At 43.4% G+C, this 19,382-nt stretch overlaps 1 protein-coding gene across 6 annotated transcripts in view; it reads left to right on the top strand.

Moving 5' to 3' along the window:
* LOC127430127 (teneurin-4-like) overlaps nucleotides 1-19,382 on the top strand; it is a 443,558-nt gene that overhangs the window by 249,811 nt on the left and 174,365 nt on the right. For all 6 annotated transcript variants that reach the window (XM_051679634.1, XM_051679635.1, XM_051679636.1 and 3 more), the window contains exons 6-8: nucleotides 5,183-5,347; nucleotides 14,505-14,719; nucleotides 16,711-16,927. In XM_051679634.1, coding sequence (XP_051535594.1) covers nucleotides 5,183-5,347; nucleotides 14,505-14,719; nucleotides 16,711-16,927 — 597 coding nt within the window. The remainder of the gene's footprint in view (nucleotides 1-5,182; nucleotides 5,348-14,504; nucleotides 14,720-16,710; nucleotides 16,928-19,382) is intronic.

Consider the following 19,382-nt stretch of genomic DNA (forward strand, 5'->3'; position numbering starts at 1 on the left):
TTGGGCAAATGTGCATAGGGATGCAAAGCCAACTCTATTTATCATGACTAGTTTGATCAGCAGTATGTCAGCTCAGCGGTGGGATTTTAAAACTGCCAATTTGATGCTTCTTCTGGTTAAGATAGGGCAAGCACATCTTTGCAGAATCTTAAGGATCATTGATTTTACAACATGTAAAGCAGGACAAAGGATATCAAACTAAAGGCCCAATGAAGCAATTAGACAAAGCCCTTTGTTTTTTTTGTTTTTCTTTAGAAATGAATTCGGGCACAGCTTTCGCTCTGTAAACACTGCTCCAACCAATCAGTCCCTGCTCAGTGAGGCATTACTCTCCTAGTTTCATTATTAATGATTACGTGTACCCAGTCTCCACCCCTCCCCCACCACCACCACCACTAATTAATTATGTCCCTCTTCTGTTTGTTTCGACTCTTGAGTTATGTTCTATTTTTTACTTTGTTCATGGTGAGTGTTTTGTATGTTTTATATTGTAAAGATAGATCACAATATGGCTTTTATAGTATAGTGATAAAAATAATAAATATTAATATATTAAATATTCTAAAAGTATATACACCGATCAGCCACAACATTATAACCATCTGCCTAATATTGTGTTGGTGCCCCACGTGCCACCAAAACAGCCCCAACCCACATATCAGAATAGCATTCTGAGATGATATTCTTCTCACCACTATTGTACAGATTGGTTATCTGAGTTACCGTAGACTTTGTCAGTTCGAACCAGTCTGGCCATTCTCTGCTGACCTCTCTCATCAACAAGGCATTTCTGTGCACAGAACTGCTGCTTACTGGATGTTTTTGTTTTGTTTCTGGCACCATTCGGAGTAAATTCTAGAGACTGTTGTGCGTGAAAATCCCAGGAGATCAGCAGTTACAGAAATAATCAAACCAGCCCATCTGGCACCAACAATTATGCCCAGGTCAAAGTCACTGAGGTCACATTTTTTCCCCATTCTGATGGTTGATGTTAACACTAACTGAAGCTCCTGACCACTATTTGCATGATTTTATCCACTGCACTGCTGCCACACGATTGGCTGTTTAGATAATCGCATGGATGATTGTTGGTGCCAGATGGGCTGGTCTGAGTATTCTTGTAACTTCTGATCTCCTGGGATTTTCACGCACAACAGTTTCTAGAATTTACTCAGAATGGTGCCAAAAACAAAAAAACATCCAGTGAGCTGTAGTTCTGTGGACGGAAATGCCTTGTTGATGAGAGAGGTCAACAGAGAATGGCCAGACTGGTTCGAACTGACAAACTCTACAGTAACTCAGATAACCGCTCTGTACAATTGTGGTGAGAAGAATATCATCTCAGAATGCTATTCTGAGATGCGGGTTGGTGCTGTTTTTGCGGCACGAGGGGGACCTACACAATATTAGGCAATTGGTTTTAATGTTGTGGCTGATCATGTATAATATAGCTTTCAATTATACACACCTGCTCAGGGTGTTTCCCTGCATTCAGTCCACAGTAACTGGGATAGGCTCCAACACCCCCATGACCCTAGATAGTATAAGTGGTTATAGAGAAAGGATGGCTTTTTAAATGTGTTAAACTTAAATTGACCTATAAATGGTGTGATGGTTCATATTATTTTATGGTGTGTGTAAGTTATGAGCATTGTGTTAGTATCTTGTAAACAAATAAAACTGAAGCAGTACCATTAAAGCACTGTCTTTTGTTTTTCATTTTAAGGAACTGTAGAATGTTATAATTTTAGTGCTCTGTCACACCAAAATCAAGATTGATTTGAGGGCTGATAATTATAACAGCTATATGTTTCTTTCCCAGATGTTTTGACAGAAGAATAAATCATTCATTTAGACCTTTTCTCACCCTTATCGAGAGAAAATATTTGCCGCCACACAAAACAAATACGTTCTCTCCTCTCTGAGATATTGAGTGGAGCGGAAAAGTAATTTTAGTCCTGAATTGTCACTACAGGTTGTCAAGAGAATTTGGCAGAAAAAGCCACTTGTGCAATTTGAAACCAGCTCTGTACTTACAAAGGAGAAATGGGGACTCACATAGGGAAAGAAATTGAGTGTGGGGAAGAGCAGAAATGCTAGATCATTTGTTTCATCTACTTCGACACTCGTCTTAGTCTACTCCGACAGCAGTTTCTTTATAAAATATGGCTGCATCCCAATTTGCATATTATCCATACTATGTAGTATGCAAGATTAAGATTAGTGCATCCCATATTATAGTGCATTGAAATTAGTGTATGCTACAACTGCCACAATGGTGTACCAATTCCAGTGGATTTTCAAAGTATGCATCCATACCTACAGAACATTTTTTTTACATTAGTCAAGCTGCTATAGCAGTTTTTATTTCTACAGTGTCATCAAACAGAATTGCACAAATAAATGGGTTTTTGTGGTGATGGGGGCATGGTCGTGTGTCTGTCTGTGGGAGAGAGAAAGCGGTAAGGCTCGTCACCTGGGTTGTCATTATCTCTAACACTTGTTTATTGTTGTAGTGATGGTGGAGGGACACATAAAAAGATGCACAAGGCACCAGAGTGAGAGAGAGACCAGAGAGAGAGTACACTGTACCTGTGTGTGCTCGATAGAAGCCTTTACTCGTTTGTGTGTGTGAATACTTGGCCACTGAGTGCCTTTTTGTTTATGTTTCATGAACGACGCTGAAGAGTAATAAACATACTCACGTTGACAGTTCGCTGCCTCCTGACTCCTTCATTACCCAGACAACGAAACTTCTACACTTTTTAAACAGGTTTCCGAAACACTCCCCCCATCTTCCATTGACTGGACAAACAGATAGTACCAACCCAAATTCACAACATTGGTTGAGCCAATGGGTGCTTCTCATTTCTTAAATTGTGCATCCTTGTTTCCTCACACCTCCATCCTCAAGCCTGTGACCCAGAAACTGATCAAAGTCCACCATCATGAAGGACGTATCAATTCTCTAATGCGCCACTAGGAGGAGAGAGCCGAAGATGGAGGAAGCTAACCAAGGACGCTTGAGCACGGAAGCTCAGGAGCATCTTATACAGAGAACTTTTTTGGACAGCACCTGATGCACGCATAAATTCTCCTCCCTCTTCACATCTTACACAACAGTTTTAGCTGATGTTTCACCTTTGAGGTTTAAATTATCCACAGTTGTCACATATTTTTATAGTACTTCTTGAATTATTAGGTTTTATTATGAAAATATAAATTAATATAAGTTTCAACAACATAACGGCAAGCAATCTGAGGTAATGCAGAGATTGAGAGGTGCAGAGACGGCGCTTTGAAGTGACGCTTCAGTGAGCAGGACATTCCATTTTACAAATCGGTTTTGCTTCGATTCGTCTGTCCTCATTTCCTTTTTTTGCATCCTTTCCTTGTTTCCTAAGAGGGAGGAGCTAGGAAGCGAAGAAAGAATACAAGGAAAGGAAATGAGGATGCATGCATTCATAAATGAGATGCACCCAATGTTACTATTTTTTAAGTGTTTAGCTACACTAGCATGCTAATAGAATCCAAGACAACACAATTTTATGATGTGTTACTATGTCCCATTTCTGACGTACTATCTTAACTTCATTCTCAAAAGTATTTACTTTCTCATCACCAGCAAAATACATACTTTTAGTGTGCAAAAGTAGACAGCGAATTGAGATTTATTTAAATCCGAGGTTTTTTGCACTGTGTGCTTAGAATTCCATTGAAACCATGTAAGAAAGAACTCCAAGGCCGTTTGTTGGCATTTTATCTGCTGACTGTAAACTTCCAGAACAGGGTTTTGCCTGGCTAAGCTGGTCATGACCATTCTCTTTCTGGTGATCCATCATGTCTGGCCCCTCCTTCCCTGTTCACCGCACCATCAGAGTTCATCCCAGAGGGTGCTGCTTTTGTTGACCTTGTGAGATATCGCTGTGTTTTTGGTACTCCTCACGCATTCATCTAAACCTCTTGTTGTGTTCGTGCTGTCTTGATCATTTCCTTTTCTCTTTAGTCATGGGGGCGGGGGTGGGGAGTGGGGTATCAGTAAGCTAATAGGATGAAAAGAAAAGTGTTGCCCTGTGGGCTCTGGCTTTTTTGTCTGCTGGTTGTACACCACTTTTCTTGTGCCCTGAGGGTTGGGGTGATGGTTTTGTTTAGCTCTTGTTGACTTCACCGCACCATGATAACTTTACCAGTAAACTGACGTGTTTCTCAAGTAATCCTTGATTTTCAATCTTAAGTGTACAATGTTTTTTTCTTTTCTTATTTTTTAACATTTATACTATAATATAGATTAAAAAGTTTTTTTTTTCTTTGTTAAACACTTTCTCCTTTCTCAGGTTAGTATGCAGAGACAAGTTCATGTAAGCCATTGATAAGTTGATTTCCGTAAAAAGTGTAGACACTGCACTATAAAAGCATTGCAGTTTGTTTGAGAATACCGACCAGCCTGACACAGCAACATTGAGTGGTTTAATCCTTGTCTTTTGTGATACGATTGGTTTTGGGTGAGAAAAAGACATAAATGTAACTCCTTTTTCACTATAAATCTTGACATGCATTGTATGTGAGCTCTGCACATGTGTCAAGTGCAAGGAATTGTAATTGAGCTTCTCTTGTGATCTCAGCAAGTTGGCTGAAGATGTCATGATTTATAGTGAAAAAGGAGTTTTATTTTGGTCTGTTTTTACCCAAAACCGATCGTATACCTTAAGAAGATGTGGATTAAATCACTTGTGCTGTATGGTTTATCTTTATGCTGCCTTTGACTTGCATTGTATGGATATGAACACATAATTCCTTCAAAAACTCTTAAAAAAAAGAAAAAAAAGAGGCATTAGAGTTTGAGACGTAATAAGGGTGAGTAAATGATGACACAATTGATATTTTCGGGTAAATACCATTCTTTTTTTATGCCTTTTTTTCTTACAACATTGGTGGGCTGCACTATTGGTTGTAGTTCTCTTGGTGCTTATAAACTGCCAAAGATTAATCAAGTCAAAACACATTTGTTTTCATATAGCCTTGCTTTAATTACCCCATAGCCTCAAGGATGTTAATTTTCTGATGCTATAGTATTCCTCAGTGAATCTAATTTAATTACATTAATGTACACCAAGTCACATGCTCTGTAATCACTGCTCCAGCACACAAAAATGTACCATCTGTTGTTGCTCTTTTTTCGCAGCCATGCACCTCTTCGGACTCAATTGGCAGTTACAGCCGATGCAGAGGCAGATATATCAGTTGATGGAAGACAACACAAGTGGCCTACATCTGCACACAGATCTGGGCTTGCCACCTTTGGGCAACACAGGTTTAGAGTTCCCAGACCGAGGAAGCAAAGATGACGGTATGTCAAAATCTCATTTTTATAAATGAGAGGGGGCCTGGGTAAAAGATGCTGGCTACCACCCCTGGAGTTCGCTAGTTCGCTAGTTCAAATCCCAGGGCGTGCTGAGTGACTCCAGCCAGGCCTCCTAAGCAACCAAATTGGCCCGGTTGCTAGGGAGGGTAGAGTCACATGGGGTAACCTCCTCGTGGTCGCTATAATGTGGTTAGTTCTCGGTGGGGCGCGTGGTGAGTTGAGCGCAGATGCCGCGGTGGATGGCGTGAAGCCTCCACACGCACTATGTCTCCGTGGCAACGCACTCAACAAGCCACGTGATAAGATGCGCAGGTTGATGGTCTCAGACACAGAGGCAACTGGGATTCATCCTCCGCCACCCGGATTGAGGCGAATCACTTCGCGACCATGAGGACTTAAAAAAAAGCGCACTGGGAATTGGGCATTCCAAATTGTGTGAAAAAAAAAATAAAATACTATTAATGAACAACTTACTAAGCACTATTCATCAGTGCACATTATTTTGTTTGACTTTGTAATCTTTGGTCATTGCTCCAATTCTGAAACAACTTTTCGACTAACGTCAACTAGGCCATACAGGCGGGGACAATAATGTTAATCGCTAGCCAAATTTAAGCATTAAAATCTTGCCAATAGTTATCGGATTTAAAAGTTGCCAGTTAAGGTTACACCAATAATAGCCAAATAAGAAAATTTGAAAAAATAAGTAATGTAGATTAACTCTAGTAATAAATTGGACATGACCCCTTTAAGACCGTAGATTTTGCGACATCTGCTTTCCAGCACTCGTGTTAGAAGCGTGAAAACATACATTGTGCAAGAGAGCTTCTGCTTTTGAAGTCTTACTTTTGGGATACACTCTCGAGGAAGAACTTCACTATTTGCCTCTACGTCCTGGTACCAATAGTTATCGCAGTGATTTAATGCTGGTTAACTTTAATGTCATAAAGTTAAAAAGGCAAAATTACAAAATAACGACAGATGTAAAAAAAAAAAAAAAAAAGCATTACCATTGGGAAACGTCCCAATTTGATTTCCTCTACCCTTGATTAACCTTAAACTTTTATTTCGACAAACGTTTAAACTCATGATCTTCAACCATTTAAAATCCGATGCCGCATTTGAACATTTCCAGCTAATTTCCTGCCAGATTTGCATGAACTCATCTCCCGCTAAATTAGCTCAGCACTGGCTAGTATTATAACTTCTTATTTTTGATTTTCAAAGACTTAACGAGATCCAGAATTATTTGTCAGCTAACACCATGCTGTGGCCAGTCTTAGTGGCTTGCCTTGAGATCTGCATTACAATCCAATGAAAGTTGCAGAGAAATGGGAAGGGTATTATTTGTTCCTTCCTGGAAGAAGGAATGGCACAGCTATCGGGATTGGGTATCCAGGGGCTCTAGGCAGATTAGAAGTTGACCCATCCAAAAAGCCACGCATTACTTTCATCTCTAAGACTGGACTAGAGTTTTCCTGGCAGCAGAAGAAAGCGGACACCAACCCCATTGGTCATGGAGACAGCACTCCATACAGTAGAAAAAGTTTGCTTTTCTGCGGGTGCAGGCCATATTTAGCCATTTTATTTGCAAAAGACCTCAGACAAAAGGTGGCAGATCAGACCATTACCATATAGATGAGTTGCAGAGACGTCTTTTTTCATTTAGCAGTGGGCAGAAAAGCAGCGGGCGAAGCCACAAACACAGAAGCTGCCACAGTGCCTGTGTCTGAGTGATATCTGCGGCTGAAGGGGAAATCAATAGGCTTTTTAATTCTGACTGTCAGAGTAACATTGTCATCAAGAACAGAGCGAATCAATCCCCTGTCACTATGCTGTACATCCCTGGCATTAACTTAGATAAACACTGTACCGGTGAGGTTTTCTGACGATTTGAATGTTTGCACATTCTAGTCATCAGTTCAATTAGCCATAAACATGTTATCTGGAAAGTGCCAGCGAGACCTTGTTTAAATTCATGCATTTGCCAACTCTGATGACCATTTCTGTTTTGCCACAGTGTGAGGCCTTGAGTTGTAATTTGCTCCAGGGGACTGTGATTGGCCATCTGTAGGCAAATCTTACGAAAACATGTCTAGGTTTCATTTCACCCCAAAATCAAAGTCAAATGTTTTTTGTACCATTAAGATTATTTTTTTTTTCATTATAACTTTATTTTCACAATAAAGTATGAAATCAAAGATGTACTATCATAATGCATCTAGACATTTTACCTGTACCCATTATTCTCAATGATAACTCTCATTACTGTAATGTAGTCATTTTTATTTGCAATACAAATAAATAAAATCAGCATAAATCATGATGTTTAGATGATTAACAATATCATTTCTTATTCTTTTTTTGTTGATTTTGTGGTGAAATATAAAACCGAAATGTCCTTGAGATTCATCTCTGTAAACTGCCTCAGCAAAAGGAGGCTGATATATCATATATTTCAATAATGGGCAGTTAACATAATATTATTTTTGTTTTGAATGATTTTTGAGACAGTTCATCCAATGATAAGAGTTGAACAGCAGAGCTGAATTTCGTGAGATGTGTAATTGGGACTGATGTGGTAATGCGTTATATGGAGGCGGCAAATTGGAAGGCGGGAAAGCGTGTCCTGTCTCTCCTGATATAGCACATCGCAAATGATTGACTTTTCAAGAGACTGCCATCTGCCATGGCATGTGTAGCCCTGCGAAGCGATGGCTGCCTGCAAGTCCTCTGGGCTCTGTTTGCAAGGATGTCTGCTTTTGTCGCCATCACTGCAAAAATTGGCCGATCCACACTGGCAAGCACATGTTGCCATTTCCTCAGGGTCCAGTGAGGAAGGTACATCAGCACTAGGTGCATGCATACAGACCATCTCCCACATACAGAATACTGTATATAGTACCTAAAGGATAGTACCAAGAAGCTCTTTAGGAACCAGGGCTCAAAAATAAAGAAAAAAAGTTTCTGGTCAGTTGACAGAACTGTAACCCATTTGGAGTAGTGCTTAAATTTGTACATTCCGACCTTTTGTTGATGATGTACAGTACCTGTGTAAATCTTGAATTAAGTTTTCTTTTCTTACCCCACTGGCAAATATGTATTTTGTTTATTTCTTCTTCTTCTTGTTTTAAGTATAAACATCGCCACGTTGTAATTTTAAGTACATTTATCTAGTTTTTAAAGTGTTTACATTATTTTACTGAAAGAAATACTGATTGAGAAAATGACTTTTTGCTGTGTGAATATGTCACAAATGAAAATTGGCGAGTGGTATTTGCATACCACTCCCCCGGACATACGGGTATAAAAGGAGCTGGTATGCAACCACTCATTCAGATTTTCTCTTCGGAGCCGAACGGTCGATGTTTACTGAGCTGACTGTTCATTCAACTCTGCTGGATCTGACAGCGCATTTCAACGGCTTCTCCCTCCTCTGCACTGGTGCACTGAAGAAAACGCCCCTGGGCGCTTTGGCAGAAAAAAGAGAGTATATTTTTCTAAAAGAGCGGCACACACAGAACGTCTTTTTAAAGACGCATCTTTTTAAAGATGCCTTCCCAATTGTGTGTTATTCCTGGTTGCGGTCGTTACCTCAACTTCTGACATTCATGATCGCTGTCTTTCGTGTCTGGGCGTGACCCACTTGGAGACAGCGTTCGTGGATGAATCATGTTCTCACTGCGAGAACATGACAATGGCAATGTTGCGGTCGCGGCTTGCTTTCGCCTCGGTCCTTCTACCTACGGGTATGATGCCAGCGCGGCTAGCACTGGGGGCGAATAGGGGACCCCAATGGGACCACCTCTGCCGGGTATCCCCCCACGGACCTCCCATTCCGCAGCACACTCGTCTACCCCGATCGGGCTTCCGGATGAGTCCGCCGGCTCGTCTCACGGCGAGTTCTACCTCTTGTTCGGAGCCCGCGAAGCTGATGAGCTCTCGAGCGCAGCATCGGAGAGCGGGCTCATCCAGTCGGATGCAGAAGCCTCAGCTGGGCTCCCCTCCTCAGGTGCAGTTGCCCAGTCACAGGCCGATGCGGAAATGATGGACATGCTTTCCCAGGCAGCCACGAGGGTTCGGGGGAGTCGTGAGGGTTCAGGGGAGAGCGGAGGGTTCCACTCTAGCCCGACGCTCGTGGCTCGATGATTGGTTCCTGGGCTCGCGGCGTCGCTCAAAGCAGCCACGCCCCGCTCCAGTTCCTTTCTTCCCGGAAGTGCATGAGGAGCTGACAAGATCATGGGAGGCACCTTTCACTGCCTGGTCCCGATCTTTCAGCTCCACTGCTCTCACTACCCTCGATGGCGGGGCGGCCAGGGGCTATTCAGCCATTCCCCCGGTGGATAAGGTGCTCGCGGTGCACCTATACCCCCAGAGCGCTGCCACCTTGCGTGGACGCCCAAAGCTCCCGTCCAAGGCCTGTAGGTTCACATCGTCCCTGACGGCCAAAGCCTACAGTGCCACTGGACAAGCCACCTCCGCCCCGCACGTCATGGCTCTCCTGCAAGTCCACCAAGCCAAGGCGCTGAAAGAACTGCACGAGGGTAGTTCCGCCCCAGATTTGATGCAGGAGCTGCGCTCGGCAACCAACCTCGCTCTCCGGGTGACGAAGGTCACGGCACGGTCTCTCGGGTGGGCGATGTCCACCTTAGTGGTCCAGGAGTGCCAACTTTGGCTCAACCTGGTCGAGATGGGTGAGGCCGACAAGGCACGGTTCCTTGCTGCCCCCATTTCCCAGGTTGGCCTATTCGGCGACACTGTCAAGGACTTTGCCCAGCATTTCTCGATGGTGAAGCAGCAGACAGAGGCTATCTGGCACATCCAGCCCTGGAGTGGCTCAGATCCCGCACCCCGCCTGCTCGTCGCCAAGGGCATCCCCCTGCGGTGACTGCACCGGCTCTGTCGCAGCCCGCCTCTTCGGCCCGGCCCCAGCGTGGAGCCCACCGCAGGAAGCAGACGCCACCCATCTCATGGCCGGCCACCAAGAACCCCCGCAAGGCTTCGAAGCACCCCTGAGATGGGCGACCCAGGGACGACGAAACCCACCTTGGAGCTGGTAAGCAGACCACTCCATCCCCCGGTGGAGGGCCGGGAGCAGAATCTTTTGTTGTTTTTTCATTTAATTTCGCCGCATGCCCAAGTGGCTGCGGTACCAACAGTTCAGCAAAAGAGCGGTTTCCTCGTTCCCTGGGTCACGTACCTGGTGTGCACGGCCGTCATCACGACCACCGTCCACCTTTCCATCCTTGCAGGTTTGGCGCTCCAGCGGCGGTCTCCCCGCCCCTGCGCGCTCAGCTGTGGCACAAATCCACCCCGATGTGACAGTCTCCACGGGTCACGAGGACAGGCCTCTTCCTCCCCTGTCCCAGGCTGTTCCGGGGGTGGTCACAAGGAGCCAGGTAAGTGCTTCGATGTCTCTGACCTCAGCACAGCCACAACATGGCGTGGCACCTTGAGCTCTGCCCCGCTGCAAGGCCCTACCTGCCGGTACGTCCGACAAGATTGTGGTCCCCCTCACCCGGAGATTGGATGTGTGGCTTGCGTTTTCCAATCCGTCGCGATGGCTGATCCGGACCATCCGACTCGGCTACGCGATTCAGTTCGCCAGGCGTCCGCCCAGGTTCAGCGGTATCCACTTCACCTCGGTGAAGGGCGAGAACACTGCTACCTTGCGCGCAGAGATCGCTACCCTCCTACAGAAGGATGCGATTGAGCCTGTCCCTCTGGCCGAGATGAAGAAGGGGTTTTACAGCCCCTACTTCATTGTACCGAAAAAGGCGGTGGGTTGCGGCCAATCTTGGACCTGTGAGTACTGAACCGGGCTTTACACAGACTCCAGTTCAAGATGCTGACGCAAAAATGCATTCTGGCGAGTGTCCGGCATCAAGGTTGGTTCGTGGCAGTAGACATGAAGAACGTGTACTTCCACGTCTCGATTCTACCTCGACACAGACCCTTCCTGCGGTTTGCATTCGAGGGTCGGGCGTATCAGTACAAGGTCCAGCCTTTCGGTCTGTCCTTGTCCCCTTGCGTCTTCATGAAGGTTGCAGAGGCAGCTCTTGCCCCGTTAAGGGAAGTGGGCATTCGCATTCTCAACTATCTCAATGATTGGCTAATCCTAGCCCACTCTCGTGATATGCTGTGCACACAGGGACCTGGTGCTCTCGCACCTCAGCTGACTAGGGCTTCGGGTCAACTGGAAAAAGAGCAAGCTCCTCCCGGTTCAGAGCATCTCTTTTCTCGGTTTGGAGTTGGACTCAGTCTCATTGTCAGCGCGCCTCATGAACGAGCGCGCACAGTCAGTGTTGACCTATTTGAAGGCGTTCAAACAGAAAACAGCGGTTCCACTGAAACTCTTTCAGAGGCTCCTGGGGCATATGGCATCCTCAGCGGTGGCCACTCCACTCGGGTTGATGCATATGAGCCCGCCTCAGCACTGGCTTAAGACTCGAGTCCCGAGATGGGCATGGCACTATGGGACACATCGCGTGGCCATCACATCGATCTGTCACCACCTCTTCAGCCCTTGGACCGACCTCACGTTTCTACGGGCAGGCATTCCCCTAGAGCAGGTCTCCAGGCGTGTCGTGGTTATGACAGATGCTTCCAAAACGGGCTGGGGCGCTGTATGCAACGGGCACGCAGCCGCTGGCTTATGGACAGGCCCACGACTGCGTTGGCACATCAACTGCCTTGAGTTGCTGGCAATTCTGCGGAGGTTCCGGCCGTTTATCCAGGGCAAGCACATGTTAGTTTGGACAGACAACACAGTAGCAGTAGCATATGTCAACCGTCAAGGTGGTCTGCACTCCCGTTGTATGTCACAACTCACCCGCCGTCTCCTCCTCTGGAGTCAGCAGCATCTCAAATCGCTGGTATAGACGCGCTGGCACACAGCTGGCCCCCTGGACTTCGCTAATATGCATTTCCCCCAGTGAGCCTACTTGCAAGGTCAGGGAGGACGAGGAGCAGGTCATCCTGGTAGCACCCTGCTGGCCCACCCAGACATGGTTCTCAGACTTCACACTCCTCGCGATAGCCCCCCCCCCCCCCCGGTAAATTCCCCTGAGGAAGGACCTTCTTTCTCAGGGACAGGGCACCATCTGGCACCTGTGACCAGACCTCTGGAATCTCTATATCTGGCCCCTGGACGGGATGCGGAAGACCTAAGCGGTCTATCACCCATGGTGGTAGACACGATCACTCAGGCTAGGGCCCCCTCTACGAGGCGGCTGTATGCTTTTAAGTGGCATCTGTTCGCGAATTGGTGTTCTTCCCAACGCGAAGACCCCCAGAGATGCGCAGTTAGATTGGTGCTTTCCTTCCTGCAGATGAGGTTGGAAGGGCGGCTGTCCCCTTCCACCTTGAAAGTGTACATAGCCGCTATAGCGGCACACCATGACACAGTGGATGGTAAGTCCTTAGGTAAGCATGACCTGATCATCAGGTTCCTGAGAGGCTCCAGGAGGTTGAATCCCTTCAGACCACACCTCGTTCCCTCATGGGACCTCTCTGTAGTTCTAGTAGTGTTCACAAACTGTGTTCCCTGGTTGATTTCCTCCGAGCCCTGTGGCAGACGAGTTTTTGGAGAGACTCGCTGACCGGCCCAGTACACATGCTAACTAAAGCCCTGTACTGGGGTAGGTGCTCCGCATGTGGCGGTTCCCCATAGGTAACCCCATGCAACGTATATCTTCTGCTAATTAATTTCCCTGTTGGCAAACGGCTTCTTCCTTGGGCAGAGGCCCCTCTGCCCCAGTCTCCATGCTTGTAGTAACTCCTCTCCCATAGGGTAGGACCTACCATGGGACTTCTCCACATGGCATACTCCCGACATAGCTCGGCAAAACCATGTGACATATTTCCACTTAAATATCCCCCTCTCTCTCTGGGAGAGGTGTGGTCTCCATGGTGTCCTCCCCTTGGGAGGGACACCCCCCCCCTCTGACTAGACCTGGTCGGCCCAGTCGGATAATCCCCCTTTTTTTAGGGAGTGGGAAAAAAAGGGGGAAAAAAGGCCACGACTGGGCTAGCCCGTCTCTATCTTTTGGGTAGTCGACTTGTCCCAAAGGGCCGTTCGACACTCATAACAGTGTTGGGGGAGGTTACATGTCTTCCTGGTTTGCTGGCTACGAGGCACACAGTGGTCTGCCTGTCACACACCGCCAGTTCACGTAACACAGTTTAGCCAGTTGTGGCATTTTTGTATAGGGACCCCAAGTGTCACTACCTCAACACAACGTCGAGGGAGTGACAGATAGGGAAAGTCCTGGTTACTTGCGTAACCTCCGTTCCCTGATGGAGGGAACGAGACGTTGTGTCCCTCCTGCCACACCGCTGAACTACCAGCTGAAATGGCCAGGAAATTGTCTCGGCTCCTCAGCATAAAACCTGAATGAGTGGTTGCACACCAGCTCCTTTTGTACCCGTATGTCCGGGGGAGTGGTATGCAAATACCACTAGCCAATTTTCATTGGCCTTTTATCAAAGACCAGAGGTGTCTCAGGCTCCCAAGAGTGACCCCTAGTGTCACTATATCGACACAACGTCTTGTTCCCTCCATCAGGGAACGGAGGTTACGCAAGTAACCAGGATGTTTTCTAGCTTGCTAGCACAGATGAGGTACTGTATTTTCTAAATTGCAAGAATTAATTGTAATAGTCTTAGAAGCATTAGTTAGAATGGGTTGACAATTTGCAACCATTAGTTGGAAACTAATTAGTTACGTTTTGCACCATATACCATCAATTTCCAGAAAATGTCCAGCTATTGTGGCAAATTGTGTATAATTTTTTTAAATATATTATATTATATTATATTAAATTATACAAAATATATTGCCTAAAATATAAAATGGATAGATGTATAGGTGGATGGATGGATGGATGGATGAATGAATGAATGAATGAATGAGATGAATGAATGGATGGATGGATAGATAGATAGATAGATAGATAGATAGATAGATAGATAGATAGCTTTGTGGTCAGTTGTCACTGGTCAGGGATGTTTTTTGTGTGTGTTTTTTTTTTTAATGGAAAATAAGAAAGAGGGTCATTCACCCAGCACACTGACCCTCTCACTGCACCATATGGTAGATTTATGAGGCTTCAAGCTGACTGATAGATCTAATTTTCCACAGGTAAACTAGATGGCTTTTTCCCGGAAGACAGCTTCATAGACATGGGCGAGATAGACGTGGGCCGCAAAGTCACCCAGCTGATCCTGCCTGGAATGTTCTGGCGGTCGCAGGTCTTTATCGACCACCCCATGTACCTCAAATTCAATGTGTCTCTTAGCAAAGATGCCTTAGTGGGGATCTACGGGAGAAGAGGCCTGCCACCATCACACACACAGGTGGGTCAGTTCAGTTCATTAATTCAGATGCCTTTTAAAACAAGTTTGTTCTGTTGTTTGTTTGTTTTTGTTTTGTTTTGTTGGGGGGGGGGGGGTTGAAAATTAAAAGAGATGACAAAATATAATGTGGACACATGGTGGATTTAAATTCATGTGTCGTTTATGGGCACTAAGACTCAATGTGGGGAATTCATAAAGAATTAATCTTGCCTGCTGATTGCATTGTTTATTTGCACATGCTGTGTGCATTGTTTTTGCACCCAATTCACTTAAGGAATTATTCAAATCAGGTATTGACACAAACATGCCCAAAAAATCTGATAGCATAACAGTGATTGTGCCAGGCAAACAGTGTTCCCTTTTGTTAAAAAGGCATAATCTAAAAACACTATGTCTTTATTTAAATACACTTTTTGTAGCACCTGGTCTAAATGGATTTTGTGTTGATAGTTATCTGTCTAAAGCATGCATGCTAGCTACTAAATGTTTTAATTATTCCATTTTACAAAATCTGTCATGAATGGCTTTATAAAAAGCTCATATTATTTCTTCCTCTCGAAAATTTCAGAGCTTTTTCAATTAAATCAAGTTCGATTTATCCACTTTTGTTGGTCTGTTTGTCCACCCTACTCATCTGTCAATAGTATATAGCAGTTGCGTATTCCCCCAAGATTTAATTTAATTTCGTGGCATGCAACTGTCTTACAAAGACTCATCTCAAAGGCTTTGACATAAACAGACAATTAATTTCAGAATTGAACACAGAGTATCTCAGCCTCACTATATTGATCTGGTTCATAGGTGCAGTGGTACTGTGTCACAGGAAATTACTCCAAGGCTTTACTTGATAGACTCTTTCAATTGAGCACCAGTAACCAATAATAAACCAAAGAATTTTTTTTTTTCTTTTTTTTTTCTCTCCTCTCTGACCGCTTGAATTTAGTATATTTATTCTGTAGTAGAACATGGATATGGTAAGGAATGGTTTTTTTAATGGGATTTGTGTGGAAGACAAAAGCATGCATTACAAGGAAAATAGAACCTTCAACAGTCTATTTATGTGATATCCTAAATGTCTTGATTTGCTACTTGACTTATAGTGGACATCACTTTAACTCTAATTTGTGAATCTCACAAAAATACAGTATGCTCTTAGAATACATTTCTAGGAAGCCTAGAAACTCCATTAAGACCATTAAGATTTCTGGATTTGCACATTTTCCCAATAACCCTCATTACCATAATGCAACCATGTTTTAATTTTCTATAATACAGTTACATTCAAATCAATAAATTTTCATTTAAATCAGTACAATAAACACTAATATGATGTATGAATTTAAATTCAATTTAAACCAGATGTTGTTTTTTGCATTATGTCATTTTTTTTCCCCACATCACAGTATATTTTTCTAGGATGCTAAGAAACCCTTTTTAAGACGATTAAGAATTTTGGATTGTGACATTATAGATTTTTTTTTTTTTTTTTTTTTTTTTACTGTTATAAAATTACATTAAAATAAATACATTTTCATTTAAATAAGTACACCAAACACTATTATGATGTATATATTAAAAAACAATTTAAACAACACAGTATATCATGATTGGTTTCTCATTATGTTAATCAGATTTTTTACTTTACAGTGATGAGTATTTTTGGTGAAAATGTGTTATTTGTCATTAAATGAATGTCACATTGTGAGAAAAGCTTCACCTTGTTTATTCAAAATATATTGTGGGGTGACATATGACCTGCACATGTTTTGTGAGATTACCCCTTATAGATACAGTGCATAAGCATAAAAATGTCTCAGTGTAAGGTGTTGCTTTCACACCTAGCATTAGTCCTTTTGTCACAATCACAGCCTCGGTTTGTCCTTAGAGACCAGCTTCTGTTGGCTACACGTGGAAGACTTATCAGCTCCTGATGGCTCATATGTCAGCCCTAATGCTTGTTTGTGGTCTGGCTGTCTCTCCCCTGTCTCCAGTTTGACTTTGTGGAGCTGTTGGATGGTCGTCGGCTCCTGGCTCAGGGGGTACCAGGCCTCGAGGGGCCACCTTTTCCAGCCCAACAGCGGAGCCTGGTGCCCCTCACCAGTCATGATACGGGCTTCATACAGTACATGGACTCTGGCATCTGGCACCTGGCCGTGTACAACGATGGAAAGGAGGCGGAGCAGGTGTCCTTTCTAGTCACTGCGATCGGTCAGTATGATATTAAACTGCAGAAACAACACAACTGTTGCCTCTGAAGCCTAAATCTGTTTATTAATTAATTAATTTATTATTTTAAAGCCTTGTTGTGTGTTTGCCATTTAATTAAATTAGATTAGATTCAATGTTATAAAGAAATCATTGTGTTTAGTACAAATACTGGTCCAATCAAATACAGTAGAAGCTGAGGAGCGTACTGGTGTTCAGGTACTCTGACAGTATTTGTTTCTAAGGATGATGTTTGTAAAGGAACATTTGCATGGCCCTTTAATGATAAATTGCATATTATTCAATAAACGTGGATGCGTGGATAACACATGTTCAGTCCCTGCTGAAAAATTAATTGTCTGCTTAAAGCTGCACTAGCCAAGATTTTATTTGGTTGAAATTAACAGAAGTCCATTAATAAGCGAGTACATAAAAAAAAAAAATCAGTGTTCTAAACCCTGTCCTTGCCTTACCCTGAGATCACTACGGAAAACTCCTACAATAATGATATATATTTAAAGCTCTTTATTCAGATTTGCCGCAAAATTGCAAACTCACGTCATTCACTCTTGCGTATTGTCCCTAAGCACAAAAAAGAAGGGCTGGCTACAGTGTCATGTGTGTGGTGGCTGGGGAGGACAATAGCAGCTTGCTATAATGCTTGGATAAGTTTTCTGGTAGGACTGTAAAATATTTTCTGGTAAAAGTAAAATATTTCTGTTTTTAATTCTTCCCTTTCACATGTTATCCGATTAAGCCCACAAGCTCTTATTTCGCATGAAGGAAGACCTCTGTAATTCTGTATTAGAGTAAATAAAGTAAGCGGGCATTTCCTCTGTGTCATTTACACTGCGTGTAAGAATCCACAATGACCAAGAACATTTGCCATTATACGATCGTTAATTTTTGCTGGAGTTTTGTGCAAACCTGCATAGATGGTGTGTGCATCAAAGTGCTTCAAAACCAGTTAATATTCACGTGCTTGTCAGGAGCTCTGGGTGCAACTGCAGCTCAGTGAGATGGTCAGAGTTCAGTTGAATGAGATACACAAACGTTCATTGCAATTATATGTCAACTTAAAATTATCTTATTTGGACAGTAAATTGTGATTGGAATGTAAAGTGCACAAAAATATCATTTAAATAAAATAACTGCAATCAGATGATTATTTCATAATTATAACAGGCCTCCGTCCAGTGTTATGTGTAGCCTGTTGCTGCCGGCCCATTAACTTGTTTACCCGATTGGACTCTTTGGATGGGAAAGCAACAAAACTGAATTCATGTAGTTCATTTCAAACTTTTCTGAAATGAGCATCCATTTTTCCAAATACCCAAATTCTTATTACCATGCATGGTAGCAAAAGGTAGCCCTACAGCACTTAGCAGTGGTTAAAAATTCCTCGTTGTAAAATCTGTGATTTTGCTACATGACCACACGACCATGGTTTTTGTTAAAAAACAGTAGGTGCATTGGCTGGGGATTTTCTCCTGTGTGATTGCTGAAAAACAGGGACATTTTCAGTTTGGATGGCAATAAAATAACCAGCTGGAGCTTGTAAATGCTGAAATTACCTTACACCTCCATATAAAACATTTACCGTCCGAACAGGGATTAAGTAACCATGTTATGGACCATTGTATTAGGTAAGGTCGTCATTTTGACTACGCCACATGGCACAATTTTAATGTCTAAAAGAATGCTTGCTTAGACACTTTGTGACACTTCCTTGGTGTGCCAATTTGCAAATTGAAAGAATGTTCTCAATTTATACAGTAATTGCAAGCTTAACCATGTTAAATCTTAAATGGTCTTGGCAATCAGTCTTGGCCAGAAGTATCCAGAATTTTTGTCCCAAGCCAAAAATAAATAAAGCATTGCCTAAAATTTATCGGAGCCTGCCATGAGTGATATTACCCTCTTTAGCATCACCATCTCAGTCAGCCTAGATCTCTACAGAGAAATCAAGGTGGATTTGAATAAGAAAGAATGCAGAAATGAGCAGTGCTTCACTGTACTGTCGTGTGCTCTCTGCTGATGGCTCGTAAGACTCTTGTTAATTTTTGAGTGTCTGCCAGCAAATTTCTTTTTCCATTTGCTATTTGCATAGAACCTTGATTCAAAGCTAATGATTGATGACCCCTCCATCCCACCATTAATTTAAATAGTCAATTTTTGATCACGTTCCACTTATTGGAATGAAAAACATACTTTGCTATTACTACTTTTGCCATAACTCTGCCAGAGCTATGCCACATCTACGCCACAGCTACCTCCTTGATGGAGGTAATTTTGTGCCCTAAAATTGCCTTTGCTTAACTATTCCAGTGTGTATTCTCCACTGATGGCTTGTAGCTTTTGAGTGTCTACTAGCGAATCTCACTTCCAATTTTTGAGTATTTGCATAGAACGCTGTGGCCTTGATTCAAAGCTTCTGATTGGCAACACTTCTATCCTA

This window comes from Myxocyprinus asiaticus, chromosome 39 (genome assembly GCF_019703515.2).
Source record: "Myxocyprinus asiaticus isolate MX2 ecotype Aquarium Trade chromosome 39, UBuf_Myxa_2, whole genome shotgun sequence".
NCBI classification, from domain to species: Eukaryota; Metazoa; Chordata; class Actinopteri; order Cypriniformes; family Catostomidae; genus Myxocyprinus; species Myxocyprinus asiaticus.